Source organism: Nelusetta ayraudi, unplaced genomic scaffold (assembly GCF_046127955.1).
Source record: "Nelusetta ayraudi isolate G7.1 ecotype Tasmania unplaced genomic scaffold, CSIRO-AGI_Nayr_v1 ptg000026l, whole genome shotgun sequence".
In the NCBI taxonomy this organism is placed as follows: Eukaryota; Metazoa; Chordata; class Actinopteri; order Tetraodontiformes; family Monacanthidae; genus Nelusetta; species Nelusetta ayraudi.
Genome location: NW_027466076.1, coordinates 7,746,938 through 7,771,691, shown reverse-complemented (window position 1 = coordinate 7,771,691; position 24,754 = coordinate 7,746,938). Strand labels below are relative to the sequence as shown.

Sequence of the window (24,754 nt, the reverse complement as noted above, 5' to 3'; positions counted from 1 at the left end):
AACATTGCTTGAATGATTTGTCTTTATGTAAACTGACTGTTCAGTCTTTTTAAAAAGAGGAATTAAATATTTTTACAGGGTTTTCTTTTGGTTTTCTATTACATTTCTCATCACAGTCTGTCAAGTATTTTTCATGGCTTCATGACACATTTTTATTATTACAAAAAACAAACATCTGTAGTTTTTATTTCGCCCTTTTCTGAGTTGTAAACATTATTGTCCATTTATGGAATTACAAAAATAAAAACAAAAAAAATACAATTATCCTCCAACATTGTAAGACATCGCGGTGCTGCAAGTTCAAGTTTGTTTTTTGCTTGTTTTACACATTCGCGTGAAGCACAAAACACCCAACTTTCTGGCTCACAACTTGCCCCTTGTGGAGACGGGACGGCGAGAGGAAGCTGTGGTCGTCGTACGACTTTCAGACACAAAACGGTTCAACACAGGCGCCACGCGGTTTTGCCCAGGCAGCATTTTTCATTCATACATCACAGTAAAAAGCTTCTTTTTTTTTTTTCCTCCTCCTTTTTGTCAGTTGGTGAGGGACTCCATCCTGGACGGCTCGCGCTCACGCTTTACTCTTTGCCTTCTTCTGCAGCCGGGTCCGGGTGGGCTCGGTCAGGACCAGGGGCTCCTGGATGACCGCGGCCGGGTATTTCTTCCCCAGCAGCTCCACCTCCACCTTCTGACCCACCGAGTTGAGGTTCAGAGGCAGGTAGCCGAACGCCAGGCTCTGCTGGCTGCTGTAGCTGTAGGCTCCGGACGTCGTGTTACCAACGACCTAATGAGAAGATTAGATGAGAAGACTTTATTGTCAAAGTACAGGATCGTTTTGGCCAGGATTTTTTTTTTTTTTTTTTTGCCGGCGCTGACCTTGCCGTCGAGCCAGATGGTCTCGTTGCCCTCTGGGTCGATGTTGTCCGTGTCCACGCTCAGGTAGCAGAGCTTCCTCCTCAGGCCATTGGCCTTGATCTCCTGGAGCGCCGCCTTGCCGATGAAGTCAGCGGGCTTGAGGAGCGCAGGCACAAACATTGTTGTTTTTTTTTAACAAAACTCAGAACACAGCACGAGACATGAAGCCAGTTGTTTTGCACGTGGATAAAGTGCAGCCACCTTATTGAGCTTGATGAAATAATCCAATCCTGCCTCCAGAGGGTTGGTGTCGCAGTTCATCTGTAAAAAAAAAAAAAAAAATATTACTCAATGTGTGTGTTTAAGCAAACAATCACAACTCATGCAACAGCAGATTCATTCCCCCTCTAATTGAACAGAGACCGTACAACGCATGTACAACGCATCTCTCAAAGTCAAATTATGAGCACATCACTTCCTGTCTGCACTCATGTCTCAATCACAGGAAGTCAGAGTCAGTGGTGTGGTTAGACCACTTCACAACTTTATTACCCATCCTGCACTGTAGTGAAGCAGCCTTGTGAAATAACGCTATGCATGACCAGAAAACCTTTGACAGCCCCCTGCAAAAGCTTCGCTTAGCTTAGATTAGCTTAGCTTCCTGGTGATTTTTTTGTTGGACCTTCCACATGTTGGGAAGGGGTAAAAACAGGGGGCCTTGGCCCTTGTAACACAAGGTACGAGTGCCCTTTGTGACATCACAAAGAGCTCACTTTGAGGACTGTGTTGAAGCACACTTTTTGAGCAACTGGGATTGTAGATTTAGCATCACCTCAGACATTTAAAGAGATTTAAAGCCTGTTGAGGCTTCTCTTGCATGCGCGTCCACGCACTCACCTCGGCTCCCCAGCCTCTGAAGCCCTTCTCCAGCCGGAGAGAGTTCATGGCGTAGGTGCCAAAGTTGTCAATGCCTTCGTCCTTTCCTGCCTCCATCATGGCCTGGTACACGGTCGCCATGTTCTTCTGCTCAATGTACAGCTCCCAGCCCAGCTCCCCTGAAGACAGGCGCATATCTCAGTGTCCCAGCATCAAAAATGTACAAATGGGCTTGAACTGACTGTGCAAAAAAACAAAAAAAACAAATTGATGAATGGATATAAAAAGATTGAAATTAAACTAGAAAGAGAAAAGATGTTGAAAAATGAATGGGGAGACGAATGATGAGGTTTTAAAGGTCAAGTAGCGCGGCGGGGCTAATTGCTATTACTGGCACATCCGTCACACTACCTGTGTAGGAGATCCTTATCGCGCGGACGGGAACGCCGGCCAGTTGGACCATCTTGCACTGCAGGAACTTGAAGCCGGCGTCGCTCAGGTCCTCGCTCGTCAGCTTTTGGAGAACCGCACGCGAGTTTGGTCCCGCGATGCCCAGCACGCCGATCTCGTCCGTGACGTTGCTGATGCTGACGTCGTAGCCGCCGTCCGCCGCCTCCGTCTCGATCCACCTGAGCACAGACGCACCGAGGAAGCCGTCTCTTAAACCTCGTCACCGCCGAGATTCCCCCGAAGAGCAGGGCTGCAAAGCTGCAGCGAGAACTACACTTTTGTCTGTCGAACCAAGTCCTTTGCACATCAGTCATATGCTGGATGTCACGTCTCTGTTTCGTATGTACCGTCTCTGCCGCAGTCACCACTAGAGGTCACCGCTAAGTACGAGACGGGTGCTCAGAAATTGGCCCTGGAGTCGTGCTGCTTCCCGATTGGAGCAAACGGAGGGGCGTTTGTTTTTTTTTTGTGTGTGTGTTAACAGCTGCTGGGGAGTTTTAGATTACTGCTATTTACAGTGAACGATGAAAAGGCTGTTGGGTGCAGTACGAGCCGGGTTGTGTGTTACTAGTGGGTGTTTGTTTCTCGTTGTGCCCTGATTCGCGGCCCCCCTCCCTGCAAAACGAACACAGGGACGTTTGTCTGACAAAGTGTGGGACAAAGTGGCTCTGCGGCGCCGTTCTGGGATTCTTCAAACATGACAGGGTGCAGTTTTTCCCCAAGTCATAAGCCTGGTGTTCTCAACTGCCTGAAATGCAACCGGCAGTGACTTGGTTTGACTTTTCATTTTGTGAACCTGCATTGCTGTGTTCAATTCCTGACAGCTTCCGAAACAAAAAGGGGCCCCGTAAAACTTGAATTACCAGTTTGCAGAATGTCAGTTTGAGCTTGACAAAAGGGGTAATTGCTGAAAGGCTGCCAGCTCTTCGTCAGCTAGTGATTATCTGCCTCACCGCATATCCATCTCCTGTTTGGTGATTCATTCTTATGTAAAAAGTCACCCGCTTCTGGTCAAAACATTATTTTTCACGACGCACGGCTCAGTTAAGTTTGCCCGGTTGGGCCAAAATGCTGCTGCGCACTTCACCTGAGGTCGTGGCCCTCAGACCCCGAGCCTGTGATGAGCAGGAACTCTCCTGGTGCCAGCTGGGTGATGGTCACCTCAGCAAAGACTCTCCCAGTGGGCGTCAGCATGTGGCTGATGTTGGTCACACCCACCTAAAAACAAAAAAAGCAAACAAAAAAAGACAAGCTTTTGAAAATTAAAGCGGCTTTTTTTTTTTGCTTGAAATACAGAATTGCATTTGACACAGTTCACAAAGACAGGAGTGAAGTGTTAAATAATGTTATATTGATATTGACTGTTATTTCCCCCAAGTTTTCACTACAGTATGAAGGATATGTGACAAAAGTTTGTCCACGTAGCTAAAATATCAAATAAGCTAAAACAGGTGGCGCCAAAGAGCAAAACCTAACCTGTCTGAGCTTCTTGTTGAAGCAAAGATGAAATATATGTAAAAAGTTTAATTTTTTTTTTCTTTTTAAATGCAGCATGTGAAGGTTGACCTTGGGCATTGTGTTGGCAAACAGACGTTCCAGCAGCTTGTGCGAGTCCTTCCCCTTCACGGTGAACTTTCCAAAAGGCGTCAGGTCGATCACTCCCACCTTCTCCATCACCAGCTTACACTCTCGGCCGACTGGCCCGAACCAGTTGGTGCGTCTGAAACTGGGCCTGAGCGCCACACAGAAGAACACGGTTACCGGAAGAGTCGAAGAAAAGACGGCACACTGCTCTTTTTCCAAAATCTTTTTGGTTCATTTGGCCAGGAGCCACTCTACTCTGTAATATTTGGCTTAACTCAAAGCCAGACACTTGTGCCACTTGTCACATCTAGTAGGGCAGCTGTTTGGTTATGGAATTGAAAACACTTCCCGGTTGGAGGTTAGTAAAATGAATAAGTTGCTTAGAGAGCCTGAAAGGCAGCGTTGGGGAAAGTAGCCGACGATCGAGTACGGCTTTCGCTCGTCACAGTTTTGATCCAAGCGTGCAGCTGAGACGGCCAACTGGCTTCAGCTGCAGCTGCCGCTGCTGTTGTGGCTTGGGCTGGGAGCCAGACGACAGGCAGATCATCTCAGGAAATCCAGGACCGTGTAGATTTACGGACTGCTGGCAGCTGTCCTGTCTTTAAAATCGGTTTCTGTTAAAGTAGCTTCACGCCCCCCCCCCCCTTTTGGTAAATTGCAGTTGACTGCAATCCCCCAAAAAACTGTCTATTCTATTCTTTGCATGTGACGGGGGAAAAGCAAAAAAACGCAAGTTGATGACAAAAAAATAAATGAAGTGAAGAAGAAAAAGTGGTCACAAAGGAGGAGCAGTAGGCGTAAACTCAATCAAAAGTATGCTGCAGTTGTAACTGCCATCTAACGGGAAGCCTCACTTGTATCCCACGTCGTCCCCGGGTTTGTGGAACCAGTGAGGCTGCTCCCAGCCGGTGTGGAAGCCCATGGAGCATTTGCCCTTCAGCAGATCGTGAACGCCGCTCCTCCGGTAGGTGGGCCGCCCGGCGAAACGCTCCTCCTTGGGGTAACCGACTGGAGGGGATCACGGGCGAGGGAGTGAGGGAGAGGCAGCGGGTGGAAAGAGTGGCGGATCTCCGGCGCCGTCCTTTCTTACCCACGTTGTTGAAGCCGTAGGACTCCCGTGCCTTGGCGCAGATGAAGGGGACGTCCGCCCACTTGCCGTAGCGGTTGGGGTCGCACTCGATCAGGTCGTAGGGCGGCTCGCCGTTCCTGATCCAGTCGCTCAGGAACTTGCCGATGCCGCCAGCGTGGATCACACCGTAGCTGGGGAAGAGAAAGAGAAGAAAAGAAAAAAAAAAGCTTGTTGAAATTTAGGGAATCGTCAACAGATTAAATATAACACACTCGAGCACGATGAGCAACGTGTACCCGAAGCCAATGGCAGTCCAGTAGTTGCGAACTCCTTGGTGTGGCCCCACCATTGGCAGGAGGTCAGGCGTGTACGTGATGGGTCCCGACACGATGTTGATGATGTCGGCTTTCTTCAGCACGGGCACCATCTCCATGGCCATCTCAACGTGCTCCATTATCCTGTCCAGGTCCGACTCAAACAGCTCCTTCCCGAAACCTGCAAAGAGACGACGCACTTAGCCCTCTGTTCACAGCCACCCCTAAAACACTCGGCAGTGCTGAGCTTCAGGGTCGTCCGAACATTTGACTGGGCGCGATGCGAGAGGTATCGGTGCCCTTTGTGACATCACAAAGGGTTGGCTTTGGTTCACATTTCTGGAGGGGGAAGGAAAGCAAAAGAACCATCTCAATTCCAGTGATGCCATTCCATTGACAGTTTCTGCGGCTGAACATATTCCCTCACCCGGTGGAACTCCGTCTCTGACCCAGGAGTCCTGCAGCTTCATCTTCTCCTCCTTCTCGTAGGGGCCGAAAAGCAGGCCGTCTCTCTCCTGACGCAGGTAGTAGGAGGCCTCCAGGTCTCGGATCACGGCCAGCTCCGTCTTCAGGGCCTTCACCTCGGGTACGGTCGCCGTCACGACGTACTGGTGGTGCACGGGAATGGTGGGGTGGTCGAACCCGATCATCTGGCCCACCTCCCGCGCCCAGAAACCTGGAGCGCCAAAACGTTGTTTTAGAAACAAACTTCTGAATTTTGAACACGTATGAATTTTGCAGGGCTTTCTTTGACTTCTGTGACGTAGCCCAAGTGATCGTCACGCATGCATGGCAACAAATGAGCGGCGTCTTTCGACTCTCATGAAATCAAAAGTGCACGTAAGAAAAACAAACGCCTCGTAAATTGCACAGTGATCTCCTGTTCGACGGCCAAACATTTGCAGGATTAAATTTAGAAAGGAGGGGAGTTTGTATTTTTCCAAAACATGTTGTTCAGTGGGTGCTTCGTTAAAAAAAAAAAAATTAGGCAGACCATCCTCCATTCTACTGCACATACTGCAGCGGTGGAGGCGTGTTTTTTACGAGCTTTCCATTGGAGAAAACAGAGCTTCCCATTGTGCTCAGCGGTTGCCGTCGGCCTGCAGAGTTCATATTATGCAACACAGACACACACGCCCTCTTTTTTTTGTTTTTGTTTTAGTAGTTTGCTGTTTAGGCCCACGGATGTGTTGGCCCACAGATCTTCAGAAGAATCAAGACAAAGGTTAATTAATTTTTTTTTATAATTCCCTTAAACTAAAGTTGTCAATTAACCTTCCAGGATTAAGTGACAAAAACCTCAGGGTTTACCTGACGATTTTTATTTGTATTTTTTTTATTTTTTTAAGGAAAAATCAACACAGCAGCAGTAAGAGTTACTCGAGCGGCACATATTCAACGAGGTTGTGCTGATGCAGCGGATCAAATGTCAACAGTCACCGATTATTTTTTATGTTTTTTGGTAATCTCTTTTCCTTCTGATCTTCACCAACTATGTCAGCCTGGACGATTTAGCAACTCGACCCCTGCGCTAGCCAGCTGGTTAATCATCATCTCCGTGTGGAGAGAGGCAGAGGCCGCGGCTGCACTTTGTTTTGATTACCAAAAGTGGGACACTTAATGGCCTGTGTGACTATTTTGTGCCAACTCAGCTGCTGCGAGCGGGACACTCGGGGCAGGCTGCAGGTCAACCTGTTGACCTCTCTGCCGCCGCTGTCCTCAAGCAGCTTTTTACTGGGCCAACACCATCGTTAAAAAAAAACTCTCACGGCTACTTGATGAGCGACGGACTTGACGCGGTGAACAATACCGGTACAGTAGAAGCCGTCAATACCTGCTAGGACTTGATAGATAAAGATAATAAATACTTGGAGTTGGCAGAAGTAGTAAAATCCTTATTGATACAGCGTTATCTTTCTTCGCAGTGTTAGGATTATCACTTTAAAAAGCCCACTGGTCCAAAAAACAATCTTCGAGTTATTTACTGAAACTCATCCCAGATGGGGGGGGATGTTCCAGCAATGACCTTTGACCTATGTCCATGCCGACACCTGGAGTTCAAGGCAACAATTCGTGGGGTTTCAACAGTGCACCCGAATCAGTAAAAAGAGGGTCCCTGGGCTACGGCTCAGGAGGAGGCTCTGCAGGGGCGGCAGTTGGAAGTTGGGGAACAGGAATGTACGAGGGTGGGGGGTGGGGAGGTGGGGGTTCGCAGAGGTTATTTAACAAAGGTCGGCTTGAGTCTGTTCTATCTATCAGTCTCACATTTCCGTCCATGGAAACAAAGAGCAGCAAAAAAAAAAAATGAAAAAAAAAATCAGTAAGTGTGTCAGGAGGAGTGGATCTGCTGCCACTTCCAGATTGGATGAAACCGGAGCTGTTTGCTTTTGCTGACCGACGCAGCGAGGGCAGCAGGCCAACGGGACCCTCGGCAGAGCGTAAGCTCAGCGGGAAAGTTAATGGGAGAAAACTCGAAATAAAAACAAAAAGACAAGTTTTTCGAGGATACCTGCTTAGCTAAGTTCTTAATCACGCATTTTTAAGTATTTGTAAGCTTGAGCTGCAGCTGCCGTTTTGACCCGCGGGTTCCCTTTCACCCTTCGCTTCTAGAGAGAGGCCGACACTGTACCTCTTACACAACTTCCTCCCTGGACAGAGTAAATCAAATTCCTGAGGGCTGCCAAATAAACAAGGCACAGCAGACGGGATGAAAGGAGCCTTTGCCAACGAAATCCCACCAGAACTGGTATGACCCAGTTTAAGCCGCGGGCTCGCTCCCCTGAACTCTGCCTGCAGTGGTCTGTGTGGGCAAAGGTCTCCAGTTATAGAACGTCCGCAAGATAACGCGAAACTAGACTGCAGGACGTGTTTTGCTTTTTGGGCGGATCCGTAGAGGATGTTTAATGTGAAGATTAACCTTTAAAATGCTGTTGGGTCGGGGTTTTTTTTCTTTTGTTCTTGTCATTGCCTTGTGTATCACAAGATAGTAAATTGAAAACATTCTTTTAATGGTATACTCCAACCAAAAAAACCAAAAATGCTTCATGCATTTTACTACTCGGGCTCAGACTCTCTTGCCATTTGCTACGTTTTCCATTCGTGCATGCAGAATTTGCATGCATGTGAATTTTGGAAGCACGCATGGTGTGAACAGGGCCAGTGAAACCTGACTGGCAGTGATGCATTCCAGACACAGCCATGCAAGCAGCAACAAGACACGTTTGTCGTTATTATTCACACGGAAGTGCTACTCGTATGAGATGGAGTTGTTTGCATCTGCAAAATGTCAGAATGGTCATATTGGTTTGAATCCACAAAAGGGATTAAATAAAAAAGGACCAATTACACAATGTGGCTTATGTTATCTATCTCAATTGTTAATGGGTTTCAAGGAAATAGTCACACTCTTGTGAGACATTTTTTTACTCCCAAATCTTCAACCAAATTTTCAAAAGGCAGGACAAATCATTTTTTGGGACCAGAACGTTGAAGCACAGACCTGTGGCGTTGACGATGCGATTGGCGCGGATGGTCCCGTGAGGGGTCCCGACATCCCACTTGCCGTCAGCGGTGGGTTTGAGCGCCGTCACCGGAGCCGGGTTGTAGATTTGGGCTCCGTACATGCGAGCGCCAGCGGCCAGAGCCATTGTCAAAGAGTAAGGGTCAATGTGTCCGTCCCCTGGCGTGTACAACCCTGACAACACCTGCAAGTCAACACAAACCTTCTCGTCACGACTGATTTTGGGAACGATCATGGGAGGAACATGGTTGCCAAACTGCACAGTGGGGCATTCAGAACCAAAAAACGTTGGTCAAATTAGAAAACTAGCATACAGGTTAAAAGAACTGCAAGCAGAAACAAGGTGCTCATATTCTCCAAATCGAGATTGCTTCCAATTGATTTGCACTGTTGGGTAATTAAGCATGTTTTGGCGCCTGATGAAATGTTTGCTTGAAGGACGTAGAAGGAGATCCAACAGTCATCCCTTCAAGTCCACGAGACTGGAGCAACAGCTTTTTTTGGAGAGAGTTGTCATTTTGTAAAAAAAAAAAGTAGCAGAATACAAAGATGTAAAGCCAGTGTCACTTCTGCTAAGATTGGGACACTGGACTCAATGTCCAGAATGTGATTTGGAATCACCAAAACCTAATGTGAGGAACAAAATGACTTCATCCCTCAGCAGCATCAAACACACAGTGGTGATTTGGAACGGCACGAGGGTCAGTACGGACCTTGTCCATGTTGAGGAGAGGGAAGAGTTCCTGGACTTTCTCCGGCCCGATCAGGTACTGATCAGTCACGTGCCAGTGGGTGCGGGTCATCTGATACTTCATCTCATCCACTCGAGCCGCAGTGGAAGCGATCCGGACGCTGCCAGGTTGGTGGAACCCCACTGCCTGCAAAGGGAGGGGTCGGAGTGAGAGACGTCCACAGACCGACACATCAGACCTTCTGAAGGACGAGAAAAAGGAGCTCACCTGTCCAGTTTCAGCCTCCAGGGACTCGTATAACTTAATGCTGTCAAAGTGGACTTTCTTCAGGTTAATGCCCGGATGGTAATATGTCGTCAATCCGGCCTGAAGCGAAAAAGACAAAACAAGCAGAGGGCTACATAGGTACAATCATTCAAAGTGGCTTTGGGGTCTTCTGGAAAATTTGGAACATTCAAAATTTCTTCTCTTTTCGTATTTGGACATCCCAGGTCAGGGGTCCATTGGTAGAGTGTCCACCCTCACGAAATGTTGGTATGACCCCAGCCGGGTCATACAAAAGACTATAAAAACGGTCCCCACTGCCTCGCTGCTTGGCACTCAGTGTAAGGGGTTGGCCTTGGGGGTTAAATCATCCACTGATTCCCGAGTGTGGCACTGCTGCTGTTCACCACTGCGAGTGAATGGGTCAATTTCACATCCTTTGGGATGCGACAATCAAGGGGACTTTAACTTCAACAAAATATCTGTATCTGTGAGTAAAGTGTGCACATTACTGAGGCTTTCCACAGCCCCACCACACACTAGACCTTCAACCTGTCCTGAGTTGAGGCCCAACCCGGGCTGGACTTCAGCCTTGCTGCTTGTACTGTATAGTAGCTGGCCAATGACGTGTCCCATGTATTAATAGTGATGGAGTCCTGAGTGGTGAGCGGGAAGTGGGTCAAGACCTCAGATGCCTCCAGCAGCTGTCCCACTGGGTGCACTGCTGCTGCTGCTGCTGCTGCTAATGCTGCTGCTAAGTGGACAGCGACAGCTGTAAACACTTTCGCTGAGGAGGAAGAATGGATCAGAACTCGGACTTTGTTGTTTTGTTTTACCGCCCCCCTTCCTCATTGACACCTCTCAGCCCAGCCTCTCAGGTTTCAGCCCAGTCTGGCTGGCGACACTGCAGGTTAAAGACCTCCAAAGGACAAACAACCTGCTGTTTGTCCAAGGGAGGGTGGGAACCGAAGCACCTGACAACGTGCAAAAACATGTATTCAAGAGTGGCAATAGCCCGCAAAAAAAAAAAACTACTGTACACTGTGTAACCAAGTTCTAATTTACTTATACATATCCTACTGCATCAATCCAAGACTCCAGTGCAGCTTCATGTGATCAATTATTCAAAAACCCTCTGTGGTCCCCAGAAAACAGTGTGTTTAACTCTCTGTTTAAAGCTTCCTGCAATTTTTTTTTTATACCAACAAGCAACAGCGAAGAAGCTTGTTATTCAAATACTAAATGCTGTATTGAGCCTCCCAAGTGTTTGAAGGGGATACGTGTGGAACTACAGGTGTTGCATCCTTCAGTCTTTACCATTTAAATGATAATATCCAGATACAGTACATTCAAAAATACAACAAAGTGTTTTGCGACAGTCTAGAGGGGGAAAAAAAATGGGGGAAACTAAAACATGGAAGCACTTGGACTGAACTATTCACCAGTTCATTTCCAGACCTGTTGATACTAAATGCTCAACACTCAACACAAAGAACTTATAGGATACAAGAAGTCTGATCACATGCCCAATGGGCAAATACGAAAACAAAAACACCACCTCTGTCTGGGTTGATGTATGGAAAACACGACAGGAGAACAGTGAGGTTAACCCAATCATTGATTTGGACACGTGGTGAAGGGCAAACACCAAGACAGAGACAACGTGGATCTCCCACGTAAAGGTGCATTTCGCCATTTCCAGCCTTCACCTCGGCCGACTGTGGGGGGGAAAAAGAAACGTAAACTCTGCCGAGACGTACAGCGTGCCAGGTGGATCCAGCCGTCAGCTCGGACTTCTCCAGCAGCACCACGTCCTTCATGCCACCCTTGGCCAGGTGGTAGGCGATGCTGGCGCCAACGCATCCTCCGCCGACGATGACAGTGTCCGCCGTGTCCTTCCACCTCTTCCTGAGGGCTGAGGTTGCATCGCTGGAACACAGACAGTGCGAGGGAGGGCAAACTTAGCAAAAAAGCTGCAGCATGCACCAGTCCGTGAGTGAACCTCAGCACTGTGATGATAGCGCGCCACGGCAAGCATGTGATAAGTGATAAGAGTCTGAACTGTCATCAACCACAACAGCCCTTCCGTAGTTCCACGTGCATTCACCAAATGTGCACTTTTCACGGTGACCATTGCTCACTGGAGACTGCACTCCGCTAGTCCAAGGGTGGAGCAGCTAGGTACTTGCCACCCCAGTGCGGAGGGATAATTCGACAAAAGGCCTTACACTTCCGCACTACAGCATCTCAAGTCGTGTCTTTGTTCATTGATGTACAGCATATTCTTTATATGTATTAATATATGTATATATTTAATATGTATAATGTTTTTCCGACTTGATGATCGGCCTGAATTTTGTTCTAGGTGGAAACCAGACAATCAAAGATGAAATGTGATGTTACACTCACCCGAATCCTAACACAGAAGGAACAAGATGACATAGGTTTATTATTAACGTCAACATTGGTAAAAAAAAAAAATGTTGCTGTCCTGTAAGTGATGAAGGAAAATGAATACAAACAACCATACTAACAATTACAATATTTAAAAAAAAAAAAAAAATACAAAAAAATACAGTCACGTGGTCATTTGAGGTATTTACTTATTACCACCGCTATGTGAGCCATGATCTCACCCTGTGGCCGCCTCTAGCTCCGCCACTGCGCTTTCCTGCGGCAGACGCCGACCCCAACTCACCTTTCCTCGGCGCGTCTCCTCGCCGTGCAGCAGATGGTCCTCGCAGGATGCCGCGCGACCCCCCCGCACGCGGGCAGCTCCCTGCGCAGCTGCAGGCTGACCAGCTGCAATATCCGCGACATGGTGGCTGTGGCTGCTCGTTCAATCAGTGCGAGACCCGCCGCAGCATAAAAAAAAACCCAGCAACCGGGAACTTCTACCTGCGGATCCCTGCAAGACGGCGGCGTCTCAATTTAGCCGCGCACATATCCCGCTTACGGCTGTGACACGCGCTTTGGCACGCCCACAAGTCCGACTCGAAACTTTACCCGGGTCAACCCTCAGCCGAGTTAACGCTGTAGGTGCCAGTGGCTGCGAATGTAGGTCACGGAACCCTGCAGCTGCAACTGCAACTGGAAACTTTTTCTTCCTTTTCATTATTTTTTTATTGATAAAAAAACAAAAAAAAAACAACAACATAGCAATCAAATAATGCAATTGCCATTTGACATATATAAAAATGTATATATTCATATATATGTATATGTATATATACATATACATATATATGAGTATATACATTTTTATATATGTCAAATATGTATCATGCTTCTATAGTGTCCACCCACTATCCACTTTCCAAAAAAAGTTTTAGAGTGATCGCTCATGGGACACGGACACCTTTATAAAAAAAAATTCTCCACCAGCTTGTTGTTGTTGCAAAATCTCACCGGGAACAAGGCGTGTCTGGGCTGGTACTACAAGTGAAAATTAATGTCTGTCAATGAGCCACTGCATCTCCTCGTCGTGCTCCAGTTAATTCGGGCCCATCACGTAACTAATAAATAAACAGTGGGCGAAAGGCTCAGCCTGTTCCATCCAGTCCGAGCGGCGCGGGGACATTTATCTGTGTGAGCTCTTTGAGCCATTTATTGCAACACAACCCCCAACCCTCGCGGAAAAAGGCTGCGTCAGGTCTGAACTGGACTTGTCTCATCTCAGAGGATGGACATATAAAAGCACTATGACGGGCTAGAAGTCGAGTGCAGGACAGTTTGGTGGTGTCGGGGCCGGGGGTGGGGACCTTCACACATTAGAAGATCAACTCCAGGGTGGGCGCAGGACTGAGTGTCGGCTGTCAAAGGTGGGTGGGTGGGGTGGGGATAAAGAAAGTTATTCAGCACCGCCACAATACAGAGTGAGGGGCCTCACCGTGCAGTGCTGTTTAAACCTCACAGTTACCCTGTTTTTGATGTAAACACCGAGTGTGGCACTATAGGTTCACAACATGCATCTTACTTGCAAACGTTATCATCAGGCTTTCTACTGGGTGAAACCCTGTCTTTGCCCACAGACAGCTGGGAAGAGGCCCCAGCAAAGCCCTGTGGCCTCGAATGTAGGAGAAAGCAGGTATAGAAGATGGATGGACGTTATCAGATAACATGTATGGTCCCAGGGGCCAGGGGTTAAATCCTCCTGGCCTTAGGGGATAGTCTTCTCTCTACTGCCACCAACAGGTCAACACTCACATTTCCTGATAGACCATATGCAGTCAATATTCTCCTGAGTGACTCCGGCTAGCTTTAGCAGCAACCCTTCATTTTCAAATGAGGCAAATTGCTACTCGTGCTCTCAAAGACGATTCCGTCGTTGCCTTCGTCTCCTTCCACTGTCAGGTCTTGTGTTTGTCCAGGGCATTGCAAAGTCTTTGTTCGTTTCATGTGTTTGGTGGGTTTTCTGTATTTGATCATTTTCTTTGGGTTGCTGCACTCAAGCTGCACCTACGCCGAACTTGGTGGTGTCATCGCAATGAGGTCGGAAATCACTTTTAAAGACCAAAGAGGTCAAGTTTAAGATGGCCGAATAATTTCATGTGACAACAGCAGATGGCTGAAGAACAAAGACAATTGTCTTTTTCAACAAAACTGATTAAAATTTTTCGTTTTTTTACATTGTCCTCTTTACACACAATTGAATCGGTGCCACCAGTCAATTCTATTGTTCACATACGACTATACATATGTGCCATCACAGCATGTGAGGGTGACAATGCTTCCAAACAGTTTTCTCTCTATGATACAGATACTTCTAAATGTGTCCTGAAGTTTTAAAGTGACGCATAACCATGGCGGCCTGTATTTTTCTTCTTAATAATTAAGCAACAAAGTGACAAAGTTCTGATCGTGATCCTGTAAAACAAACATGCTGGAAATGAATCTGTGTGTCGTTTTTCCCGTGAAGACCTGCCCTTGGTTATTTAAGGACAGCCCCCTATGGCCCCATTACTCCCATCGTCCAACATACCAATGTTGTTTGTGGGGAGTTGATCTTGGCTGCGTCGCTCATCGTCGCCGTGGTAACTGTGGCTGAACAATCCCAGCTGGTGCGCTGGGGTCGGGGTCTCTCTTTAGTTCTGGCCTGCGAGGGTCTCTTTATTTGATGGACTGTTTGGGAAAGGTTTGTGTCAGTTGTCGGACGACGCAATGAGCAACACGGAGCGCGGGTATAAACAGAGAGATTTAGTCAATGGAGAGGTTTAGAATAATTATATTCTGCAACAGCTTCTTCAACAACTGCGACAAGATCGATGGTCCTCAGAGGGACATAAGAGCGATGCTCGATGTTTTGGCGATAGAAGCTAGAAAGGGCAAAACTGAGATGGTTTGAAGACGTCCAGAGGAAAGAAGGTGAATGCATGGGCAGAAGGATGAAGTTGGTGCAGGAAGGCAGGACTGGGGGAAGAGTATAGTGAAAATGCATGGATGCAGTGAAAGAGGAAAGGAAGTTAGTTGGTCTGAGGGGAAAGGATGAAGAGGATAGCGTTCAATGGAGGTAGACGATTGGCTGCAGCCATCCCCAAATGTTCACATGGCAAGAAGTTAAGTTTGAAATTCTGAACATTGAGAAAAAAAATTAACAGAATAACTGTAAGATTTAAAAAAAAAAAAAAAAAAAAAAAAGTTCAGGTTAGTTTAATTTAACTCCCTCCATTTTTCAGCAAGAGTCTTGAGTTTCACTATAACTCAGAAAAATGTATCATTCATTTACTTACACAGACACCTTGGCAGCTTTTACAAATCGTCTTGTCTTGCTGTCCTCTCCTTCAACCATCAAGTCAACTTTAAACACTCACCTACAAAATGCATGCTGATAAAGCCATACATTTTCAATTGTGCTGTCCTATGTAAAGGTTCCTTGCAAGTTGCACTTTTTAAAAAAGTTTTTTTTTTTAAGGTAATTGAAAATGTTTTATTCTTTACCTTACCAACAACTATGCTTTCAAAAAGTCTTTAAAAAGGTGCAATATTAAAAACACGATCTGTTTTCTTTTTAACTGCCTTGTATTCGGTTATGTTCACATTTTCCATTTTATGTCTGCCTGCTTGTTTTCCACCAAGAGAAGCTGCAAATCTCTGCTGGTTGAACTATTTAAATCCTGAGCAAACTTGCAAAGATTTTATTTATTTATTTTCTTCCCTCCAAGAAGAGGGCAGGAAAAAAAACAGAGGAGCTGATGATGAGGAAAGGCGGGCCCAGAGTGACATCAAGAACACCACACCCTCCCCTGGATTATAAATGCAGCATGTGCGCGTGCAACAAATCCTCTCCCGATTGACTGGGACGCGCGGTAGCTGAGGAACGTCTGCACGGTCGCTGCTCGCACTCATCATGGCCCCGGCAAAGAAGGTAAGAAACCGTCGAGCAAACAGCAACGCAGCGAGGAGGCGGATGTGTCGCGTGCACGCTCGCCTGTTGCGCATCCGGCTTTGTTTGTTCAACTTCAACTTCAACTTCGTGCCTCAGACCTGCAATCAAATGCTCGCACTCACCCCCTCCAGGGGTGCGCTCCAGGCTGACAATCCAACAATGCACCCCCTCCGTTTCCTTCCCCCAAGAAACTCAAAAAGCTCGCACTTCACTTTGCTTTTTTTTGTGTGTGCGTGTGTGTGTTTGTGTGTGCACGCAGACCATTTTGGAGCGCCTGGATGCAGGCGAGATCGTTATCGGGGACGGAGGCTTCGTCTTCGCCCTGGAGAAGAGAGGCTACGTCCAAGCAGGGCCGTGGACGCCCGAGGCCGCCGCCGAGCACCCCGAAGCCGGTAGGTAACTCGGAGTGCAAGCCGCCTTGCAACAAAATGAACACCCACAGTTTTTGTGCGCAATACTACCGCCGTGCGCCTTGCGTTGCAGTGCGCCAGCTGCACCGCGAGTTCCTGAGGGCGGGCGCCAACGTCATGCAGACGTTCACTTTCTACGCCAGCGACGACAAGCTGGAGAACAGGGGCAACACTCAGCGCTTCACGGTGAGTGAAGGCCGCAGCTGTTGCACGGTCAGGGAGTGGCAGGGTCCTCGGATGAACCTAGAACTTGTCCCTGATGAATACAAGGCTTTGTTTGTTTGTTTTGTTTTGTTGTTGTCGGTGCTGCTGTTTGCTCTTGCACTTATCAACCGGGAAATAAAGATGGTTGTGTGTCCTGGTCTCCTGGCCCACAGGGAGCGCAGATCAACGAGGCAGCCTGCGACCTGGCCCGGGAGGTGGCTGACGAGGGCGACGCCCTGGTGGCCGGGGGGGTCTCTCAGACCCCGTCCTACCTGAGCTGCAAGAGCGACGCCGACGTCAAGTCCATCTTCAAGAAGCAGCTGGATGTGTTCGTCAAGAAGAACGTGGACTTCCTCATCGCGGAGGTACGCTGTCCTGCAGCAAGAAAAAAATTGGACACGGTGAGGCCCACAAGGCCTCGGTCTGTAATCACAATCAACCGAACTCCTCCCACCACCTCCGAGTAAGAACTTGAGGCACATGAGGCTTTCGGGGTCAGTCATGATGCGGTGCTGGTAGTTTTTTTTTTTTTTTTGTATCTCCCCCACCCCCAACGTGGGGCCACGGGAAATTGCCTTGCAAAGTAGGGGTTTCAGTGAAGGGGTTAAAGGATAGAGATTTCCCATGATGCAACATGTTCTACAGCTTGTAAAAAAAAAAAAAAACGTGTTAAAACAATGTCAGCTCTAAATGTTTGGAGTGTGATGCATGGATATCTTGCTGATGCAACGGTTTCTCAACTGCGTTATCTCCATTCTATGCTGCTTAAAGAAGCAATCATTTCAGACTGGGCTTCTTTTTTGTCCCCCCCCCACCACCAGTACTTTGAGCACGTGGAGGAGGCCGAGTGGGCTGTGGAGGTGCTGAAGACCACTGGGAAGCCCGTGGCTGCGACTCTGTGCATTGGCCCCGAGGGAGACCTGAACGGAGTCAGCCCTGGAGACTGCGCAGTCAGACTGGTTAAAGCCGGTACGACCAGTTTGTGCCACCACGCATGAGTTTCCTCACGTGGCGTCGGCGAAGCTGATGAGTTCCGACCCGAGTTCCAGTTTCCACGTAGCGTTTAAAGCCTACGTGATGCCTGGAACCCGTGTTGGGAATCCAGACTGGCCTAGCCCATTGTAGTTTTGCACATGAACCACATCTGAACTTTCTGTGTGAAAGCAATTGAAGTTTTTTTTTTTTTTTTTTTTTTTTTTAATTGGCCATTTAGATTTTGTGGCGCTTGACTGTTATTAAATGAACTGGTTTATCTTTAACTGATGCCCTGGTTTAAGAATCATGGGTAAATTATGAACCTTGCTCACTCGGTTGCGAGTTACTCATTTAATCTGCTAACATTGTAGGATGCTCTAAACTTGTGTAAAGCAGCCCCGGGCGGGGGGCTAAAATTTGGATGCACAATGGTGGTATTTCGACTACGACTTCAGTTGACGTGCTTCCCGTCTGCAGGAGCTCAGATCGTGGGCATCAACTGCCACTTCGACCCGGACACCTGCGTGAAGACTGTGAAGATGATGAAGGAAGGCGTGGAGAAGGCCGGCCTGAAGGCTCACTACATGTGCCAGCCGCTGGCCTATCACACCCCAGACTGCGGCTGCCAGGGTTTCATCGACCTGCCAGAGTTCCCCTTCAGTGAGTGTGCGCGTGTGGCAGGATGACCCTCGTGCTTTTGTTGACATGAATGACTGCGTTTGTGTGGCCCTTCTCCTCCTTCCGACCATATTGTCCTGCACACGCCAAACAAAATTAGATGTTTGCATTGGTTTCTGATTGCTGTGTCCTATTTGGGGAAGCACACAGTCAGTTTTTAAAATACTGATGTGGCTTATTGTAGCTTCAGCATGCTGACAAGCTCGCTGACCTTAGTTCTTGACCATACTTTTTTTTTTCTTTTGCATCATTGGGCAAGACCAGGAAATTGAGGTCTCTGTGAGTGCGCTCGTGTAAAAGCCGCCTTGTCTCCCGCAGGTCTTGAGCCCAGGATCCTGACCCGATGGGACATGCACAAATATGCCCGTGACGCTTACGACGCTGGCATCCGCTACATCGGCGGCTGCTGCGGGTTCGAGCCCTACCACATCCGCGCCCTGTCCGAGGAGCTGAAGGAGGAGAGGGGCATCCTGCCTGCTGGCTCCGAGAAGCACGGCATTTGGGGTGCTGGCCTGGAGATGCACACCAAGCCTTGGGTCAGAGCCAGGTAGAGACTCCTCGCCTTCATCCACTTTCGTGGAACACGCCTTCAGGTTCATCTCCGTTTTTCGGTTTTAAATGAAGCCGACTTGCGTCTGCAGGGCTCGCCGCGATTACTGGGAGAAGCTGAAGCCCGCTTCTGGCCGTCCCCTCTGCCCCTCATTGTCCAAACCCGATGGCTGGGGCGTCACCAAGGGCCACGCTGACCTGATGCAGCAGAAGGAGGCCACCAGCAAGGAGCAGCTGCAGGCTCTGTTTGACAAGGCCCAGGGCCAGTGAGCTTCCTCCCAGGCACCGTTCAGAGGACGGAAGAGTCTCTGAAGTTTCCTCCACCCTCCCCTAAAAGCCAACACCTGCCTGATTTGTTTTGATTAGAGCAATTTTACTGTGTTTCAGGGGAGATCCGGTAGCGGGCACTCAAAATCAGCACTCCAGTTTAAATGATTTAAATGTCTGTATTTGTCCAAGGACTTCTAGTCGCGTGGATTTGCTGCGAGAGGAAGATGAGCTGTGAAAACACTCAAGTCCGGAAACTTGTCTTGCAAAAGATGAGCAGAAATAAATATTTTCCAAGTGAACAAGATCAGCACATGAGTTTTTATTTATTTTGCACCAAAGAGTTAAAAAGTAAAATATGATTATGTGAAAGTCTTGTGGGCTTCCAATACATGCTACTTTAAAAAGAAATGGCAACAGGACATAATTGGTAGCCTTGATTATTGCACTACTAGAGAAGAATTCAATCACGAGACCTCTCTGCGAAGTTGGATTCATTATTTTTTTTTCCTCATGAGCTGTCAGTCGTTTTTGGTTTTTTTTGTAGGGGTCCCATAACCTTCATTGAGCTTCAGTTGCACATTCTTAAAGGATGGGGCGCCACCAGGTGGTTCAAAAAATACTGCAGAAAGAAAAGAAATGATTTTTGTTTTTCTTTTAAAACTTACTTTCAGTTATGAAATTATCTAGAAAATTATTACCAGAGGTATCAATAAAATATTTGTATCATCTCTTGGCAGCTTTTAATTTATGCTGCATTAAATATTAAATGTTTAGACTTCAATCTGACCCCCGAAGAACATCAACACAAACTCATGATGTTAAAAATAGTAAAAAAGTTTATTTACATGTTTTTAAAATATACACAAAAGAAATCTAATATATACAACATATAGACAAACGGGGATCTGAGGACTGTACATGGTGCCGAGGAGAGCTCCGTCAGTTGAAGAACTGGAGTTTCTGAAACACAAAGAAACAAAACATGCAAACATGAGTGATGTGTGCTAGCACCCTGGTAGCCTGCACTGTCGGATGGATGGTGATGCTAATTCTTGAGAACAGCATTTCTTTTCAATTGTAAACATGTGAGACCAATATTTCCACAAAAAGAAATTGTATTTTATTTCATCTTTTTCTTAAAAAAGGTCCTCCATCTCTTTCTCGTACTAATCATTTCTCTGGAAGAATCATAAACGTTGTGTTCCCATCATCAGGTTTTCATGAGGCCTACCTGGCACTATGATGGAGGCGTCCATGTGCCACTCCTCTTCATTCTTTTAGTTCGACCCTACACGAAACCAGAAAAGGTCTGAGATCAGTAGGCAGAAGCATGTCTTGTGCACTCCGATGGTGCTTTGCTTCCACAGTTGTGGTGTGGTGTTGCACTGTGACTCTGTGTGGTGTACATACGTAATTATAAGTGGCCGACCAGCCTGGGTGCTGCTGGGAGTGGAGCTCTTTCTCCACTCTGGCCTTCTCATAAAATACGGCCTGCTCCTCCTTTGACAGCGACCTCCACTGAGAGCACACAGCAACACCATGTCAGCAGGTCCACTCTTGGCGCATTAAGTTGTATAATAGCTATGAATGAATCAACACGTGTAAACAAAACCTGTAAACAGTTCACTCACCATCTTGCCCAGAACTGCATTGACTGCAGCGCTGTCCCTGATGTTCAGGTCCTCAATGACCTTTTTGCGCTGCTCTCCTCTGAAGATCATGAACGCGTTCATGGGCCTTTTGATGTAAGGGAGGTCGGTCGTGCGGTTTCGTTTTCTGTGGCACAACATAAAAAAGAAGAATTAAAAGAATGTTAAAACAACAACGGTAAACAAAACTAAATCCAGAAAAAAGCTGAATCTTTTTGAGCATTTGACAGCACTCCTGGTGCTGGATGGATTGACACCATTCATTGTGGGCAAGGGTCATGAGAATTGAGTACATTTGGAGCAAAACTTAGTTCTTACTTTGGGTTCATCGCCGCACTCTGAGGAGCAGGACCAGCAGCACCGTAAACACTGGGAAGCATCCCATAAACCGGCTCTCCGTTTCTACACAGACGCAATACACAGATGTTTTAGTGCGTGAAACTAGCTTCAGAAGCTCGCTGGTTGTGTTTTCATTGCATTATTGAGACTTACAGATATCCAACATGGTATATTCGGTGCTCCTGGAGTGGAGGGAGAGCAACTCTCGGCACACTGATGAACTGGAGACAATACAGATGGACAGGTGATTAGAGGAGCTGCAGTTCACACGGGTCCACTCTCTATCACCATCTACTTTCACTTTCTGCAGGACAAAGCTACTAAATCTCACCAAACTGACAAACTCCCACTTGGTTTAAATGTATGTCTTCTTGTTGTGACAGTAACAAATGCTATATTTGATATTAGATCAATTCCCAAACTTGACACTGACTTCAAATGTAAACACATAGATTTCTAGGATTGCAAATCACACACCAATAAAAACTAAAAAAGACGCCATCAGGGTGTGGGGGGGATGGGGTTCTCTTGGAACTTCATGATGTAAACCTCACTGTAAACCTTCCGGCCAAAGAACACTTTCTCACCTCTTCACTCCATCCAATTCCTCCCACTGGATACGTCACCTGGAGGTGCTGGTTGTGGTCCAGCGAGGGAAGTGGAAGTGGAGGCTGAGGTGGCGTCGACAGGTCATTGATGGCATCAATGAGTGTGGACACCACCTCGCCCCACTCCATCCCCTCCAAAACCCTCTCAAACTCTTGCCTGATGTCCATATCTGCTGAAATTATTCAGGGAGGGGGGCGAAAAAGCACACATCAACGCATGACCATCACTGCTGTCCATCTGAGAGCTGTTACAAAAGCATCAGATAACTGAAGGAACCTACAGTGTTGTCCAACACTGGGATATATGATGACTGTATTTATTTTTTTAATCCAACAACTAAAGTAAATTACGTCTAATAAAGTCTTACACGTTGTGTATGTGCATAAACAGCATATTCGCGTATAGTTATGAAAGGTTTTTACTGTGTTTCCTGGGTAGAACAGTTGGGGGTGATTTTACCTGCTTTTGACGCTCCACAAACTGTCCACTACGGCCTCGAATGTTCGGAATCTTTCTTATATACCCCCTCGAACGTTCGGAGGATGTTGCCATGGTGATGGTGACGTATGAAGGAATGTCAGTTATGGCGGTTTGGGTTCATCGGCGCACGTTTTGTCAAAAAAGTAACGCGTTTTATGGGTATTGCGTAGAAAATTAAATTTTCCGATGCGTCTTTTATTTCCGGTCACAATGAGCCCAAATTAATACATAAGCACACTTAAATAATTGTCAAATTTTGACATACGTTCAAGGTACGTTGAGGTGAACGTTCCGTTGCACGCGGGCAGCTAGAGGGGGCAACATTAGCATGTTATGCTAGGTGTACGTGACTGCGCTAGGTTTTTTAAGATTTGTGCATTTGTGGGGATTATGGGTAATGAAGTTGATTTTCCGTAGTGACTTTTCCAATATACTTTTTATGGTCTCCTCCTCCTGGTAACGGTGGCAACATTCTCCATCTGAATACCTCAGGTGCAAATTGTATTTATAAGTTAGATAAAAATTCAGTGAGACCTTTCTGCAAAGTTTAATAAATCATTGTATTCGTCATGAGCTGTCACACCAGTTTTCTTCACGGGAACCCATAAACCTCTTTTGAGCTTTACTTGCAGGTTCTTAAAATAATGGGGCGCCACCAGGTGGTTTTAAAAAATATTGCATTTCGAAATGAATAGTCTTTTAATTTACTTGTACCTTTGAATTATCTAGAAAATGAGAACCAAAGATTTCAAAAATATATTTGTATAACCTTCGTTGTTTTTTTTGTTTTTTTGTTTTTTTTTTAAGGTGCATTACAAATTGTAAGTAACCTTCTCGAAGAACATGAGCACATCATCACGTAATTAACTTCTTTTTTTTCTTTTAAAGTTTATTCATATTATAATTTTAAAACAACTTCTACTATCATGATTATTACTATTTCACCTCTCGGGTAGTTCTGGGACATAAAGATTGACAGCAGTGGTCAATCTCTATCGGTTATCCATCTTGGATTCAGGGGGACATTACCTGCAGTTACACCTACTGACCACTGAGCATTAAGGTTTGTTAAGGAAAAAGTTTCGGCCGCAAACTTGAGGGACTTTGACGTTGACTGCCTTTTCAGTCGCTCGCATTCCAACCTAACAAAGTTATATAATATGTCTTTCAGATCATTAAGCTATTCGCCTTGTATTTTAATTCAGCTCTATAAGCATGTACATGTCTTTTTCTTTCTTTTTCTTTTCGGAATTTGACGTTTGCCATCGTAAGATAGCATTAGCCGTTAGCTTAAGACAGTTTTGTTTTTGTTTTTCTTTCGGAAAGAAAGGCCCCAACAAAGGCGTTAGCGATTCCCACACATTTGAATGTGTTAGTCACACGTTTGGCTCCTGGCTCGCCGAAAGTGTTGGACAAGGAGCTTCTGGACCCGGTGGACGTCTTGCTTTCTCCGGATGATGTCAAGCCAGAGGACGGGGACAGCAGCAGCAGCAGCAGCCTCCGTCTCTCTAACATGAACTTTACCTGAACCACGCCTGGGCGCCCAGCTCAGGTAGATCATACTCCCCTACTCAGTAACAGTAAGCCCTGTATGAACACTCCCTTCACCATGTTCCAGCCACTTTCACTGTTTGTCGTTCTTTTCACGATTGAAGTTAACAGCTGCTGGAGCTCTGAAGTCAGACATGGCCAATCGCCGTAGCACTAGTTTTTTTTATTTATTTATTTTTAATTCAATTTAAACACTATTGAGACACAGGGTCTGATTTACATGAAGGACCTTTTTTGGGGGGATGGGCAGAGACGTTTCTGGGCTCCAAGCAAGAAATCCCTGGGGCCCCACCTTACCGATGCACGCCCCAAAAAATAGGTTTTTGCAAACATAAACGCACAATTTCCGGGACATTTGAGATAAATACCGAAAAAATAGATTAGTGGTTCTCAAAGTGAGGTCCAAGGACCACCAGATGTCCCTGAAAGCCCAGGCCTATTAATAATTGTAAATAATCTGACACCAACAAAGATATATAAAATATGAACTTTTCTCTTTATTACAAAAGTGCACTGCAAATTACTTAAACTTTAAATATAAAAAAAAAAAGACTAGTGGCTGCTGCTAGCTATCCAACAGGATACTGGAACTGCTCCTGGAATGGGGGGAGAGCGAAGGTCAGCACACTGAGCCATTGAAGACACTCTGATGGTGCTTTGCTTATTTACACATGTCTTTAAAATATACACTACAAAATCTAATATATACAACATATAGACAAACAGGGATCTGAGGACTGTACACAGTGCAGAGGAGAGCTCCGTCAGTTGAAGAACTGGAGATTCTGAAACACAAAGAAACAAAACATGCAAACATGAGTGATGTGTGCTAGCACCCTGGTAGCCTGCACTGTCGGATGGATGGTGATGTTAATTCTTGAGAACAGCATTTCTTTTCAATTGTAACCAGCAGCACCGTAAACACTGGGAAGCATCCTATAAACCGGCTCTCCATTTCTACACAGATGCAATATACAGATGTTTTAGTGCGAGAAACTAGCATCAGAAGCTCACTGGTTGTGTTTTCATTG

The 24,754-nt window shown here is 46.5% G+C and overlaps 3 protein-coding genes across 3 annotated transcripts; 1 reads left to right on the top strand and 2 right to left on the bottom strand.

The window, feature by feature from the left end:
* Positions 1–317: 317 nt before the first annotated feature.
* On the bottom strand, positions 318–12,575 carry dmgdh (dimethylglycine dehydrogenase). The gene is made up of 16 exons (XM_076029503.1): positions 12,323–12,575; positions 11,385–11,553; positions 9,628–9,726; positions 9,382–9,546; positions 8,648–8,852; positions 5,576–5,824; positions 5,131–5,329; positions 4,856–5,025; positions 4,620–4,773; positions 3,748–3,913; positions 3,269–3,399; positions 2,143–2,360; positions 1,753–1,910; positions 1,117–1,176; positions 877–1,011; positions 318–784 (listed from the first exon to the last, which is right to left on the bottom strand). Exons 1-16 carry the CDS (start codon positions 12,442–12,444, stop codon positions 572–574), a joined length of 2,613 nt encoding a protein of 870 aa, XP_075885618.1. The 5' UTR covers positions 12,445–12,575; the 3' UTR covers positions 318–571.
* Positions 12,576–15,830: 3,255 nt separating this feature from the next.
* LOC142890455 (betaine--homocysteine S-methyltransferase 1-like) lies at positions 15,831–19,402 on the top strand. Its single transcript, XM_076029505.1, has 8 exons — positions 15,831–15,988; positions 16,269–16,401; positions 16,493–16,605; positions 16,797–16,988; positions 17,445–17,592; positions 18,076–18,258; positions 18,595–18,823; positions 18,918–19,402. The coding sequence occupies exons 1-8, from the start codon at positions 15,971–15,973 to the stop codon at positions 19,093–19,095; spliced, it is 1,194 nt and encodes a 397-aa protein (XP_075885620.1). The 5' UTR covers positions 15,831–15,970; the 3' UTR covers positions 19,096–19,402.
* Positions 19,403–20,034: 632 nt separating this feature from the next.
* Positions 20,035–21,570, bottom strand: LOC142889911 (transcription factor 7-like). The gene is made up of 4 exons (XM_076028588.1): positions 21,063–21,570; positions 20,727–20,871; positions 20,506–20,613; positions 20,035–20,055 (listed from the first exon to the last, which is right to left on the bottom strand). The coding sequence occupies exons 1-4, from the start codon at positions 21,122–21,124 to the stop codon at positions 20,035–20,037; spliced, it is 336 nt and encodes a 111-aa protein (XP_075884703.1). The 5' UTR covers positions 21,125–21,570.
* Between the last annotated feature and the right edge of the window lie 3,184 nt (positions 21,571–24,754).

Excerpts from the sequence above, each read along its gene's own strand:
- LOC142889911 (XM_076028588.1), bottom strand. The coding sequence starts at position 21,124 with ATGCTTCCCAGTGTTTACGGTGCTGCTGGTCCTGCTCCTCAGAGTGCG. Across the intron at positions 20,872-21,062 it reads AGTGCGGCGATGAACCCAAA|AAAACGAAACCGCACGACCG; the intron begins GTAAGAACTAAG and ends GTTGTGCCACAG. Across the intron at positions 20,614-20,726 it reads ATGCAGTTCTGGGCAAGATG|TGGAGGTCGCTGTCAAAGGA; the intron begins GTGAGTGAACTG and ends GTGTGCTCTCAG.
- dmgdh (XM_076029503.1), bottom strand. The coding sequence starts at position 12,444 with ATGTCGCGGATATTGCAGCTGGTCAGCCTGCAGCTGCGCAGGGAGCTG. Across the intron at positions 11,554-12,322 it reads AGGAGACGCGCCGAGGAAAG|CGATGCAACCTCAGCCCTCA; the intron begins GTGAGTTGGGGT and ends TCTGTGTTCCAG. Across the intron at positions 5,330-5,575 it reads CAGAGACGGAGTTCCACCGG|GTTTCGGGAAGGAGCTGTTT; the intron begins GTGAGGGAATAT and ends GTCTCTTTGCAG.
- LOC142890455 (XM_076029505.1), top strand. Across the intron at positions 16,989-17,444 it reads TGGACTTCCTCATCGCGGAG|TACTTTGAGCACGTGGAGGA; the intron begins GTACGCTGTCCT and ends CCCCACCACCAG. Across the intron at positions 18,259-18,594 it reads CCTGCCAGAGTTCCCCTTCA|GTCTTGAGCCCAGGATCCTG; the intron begins GTGAGTGTGCGC and ends TGTCTCCCGCAG.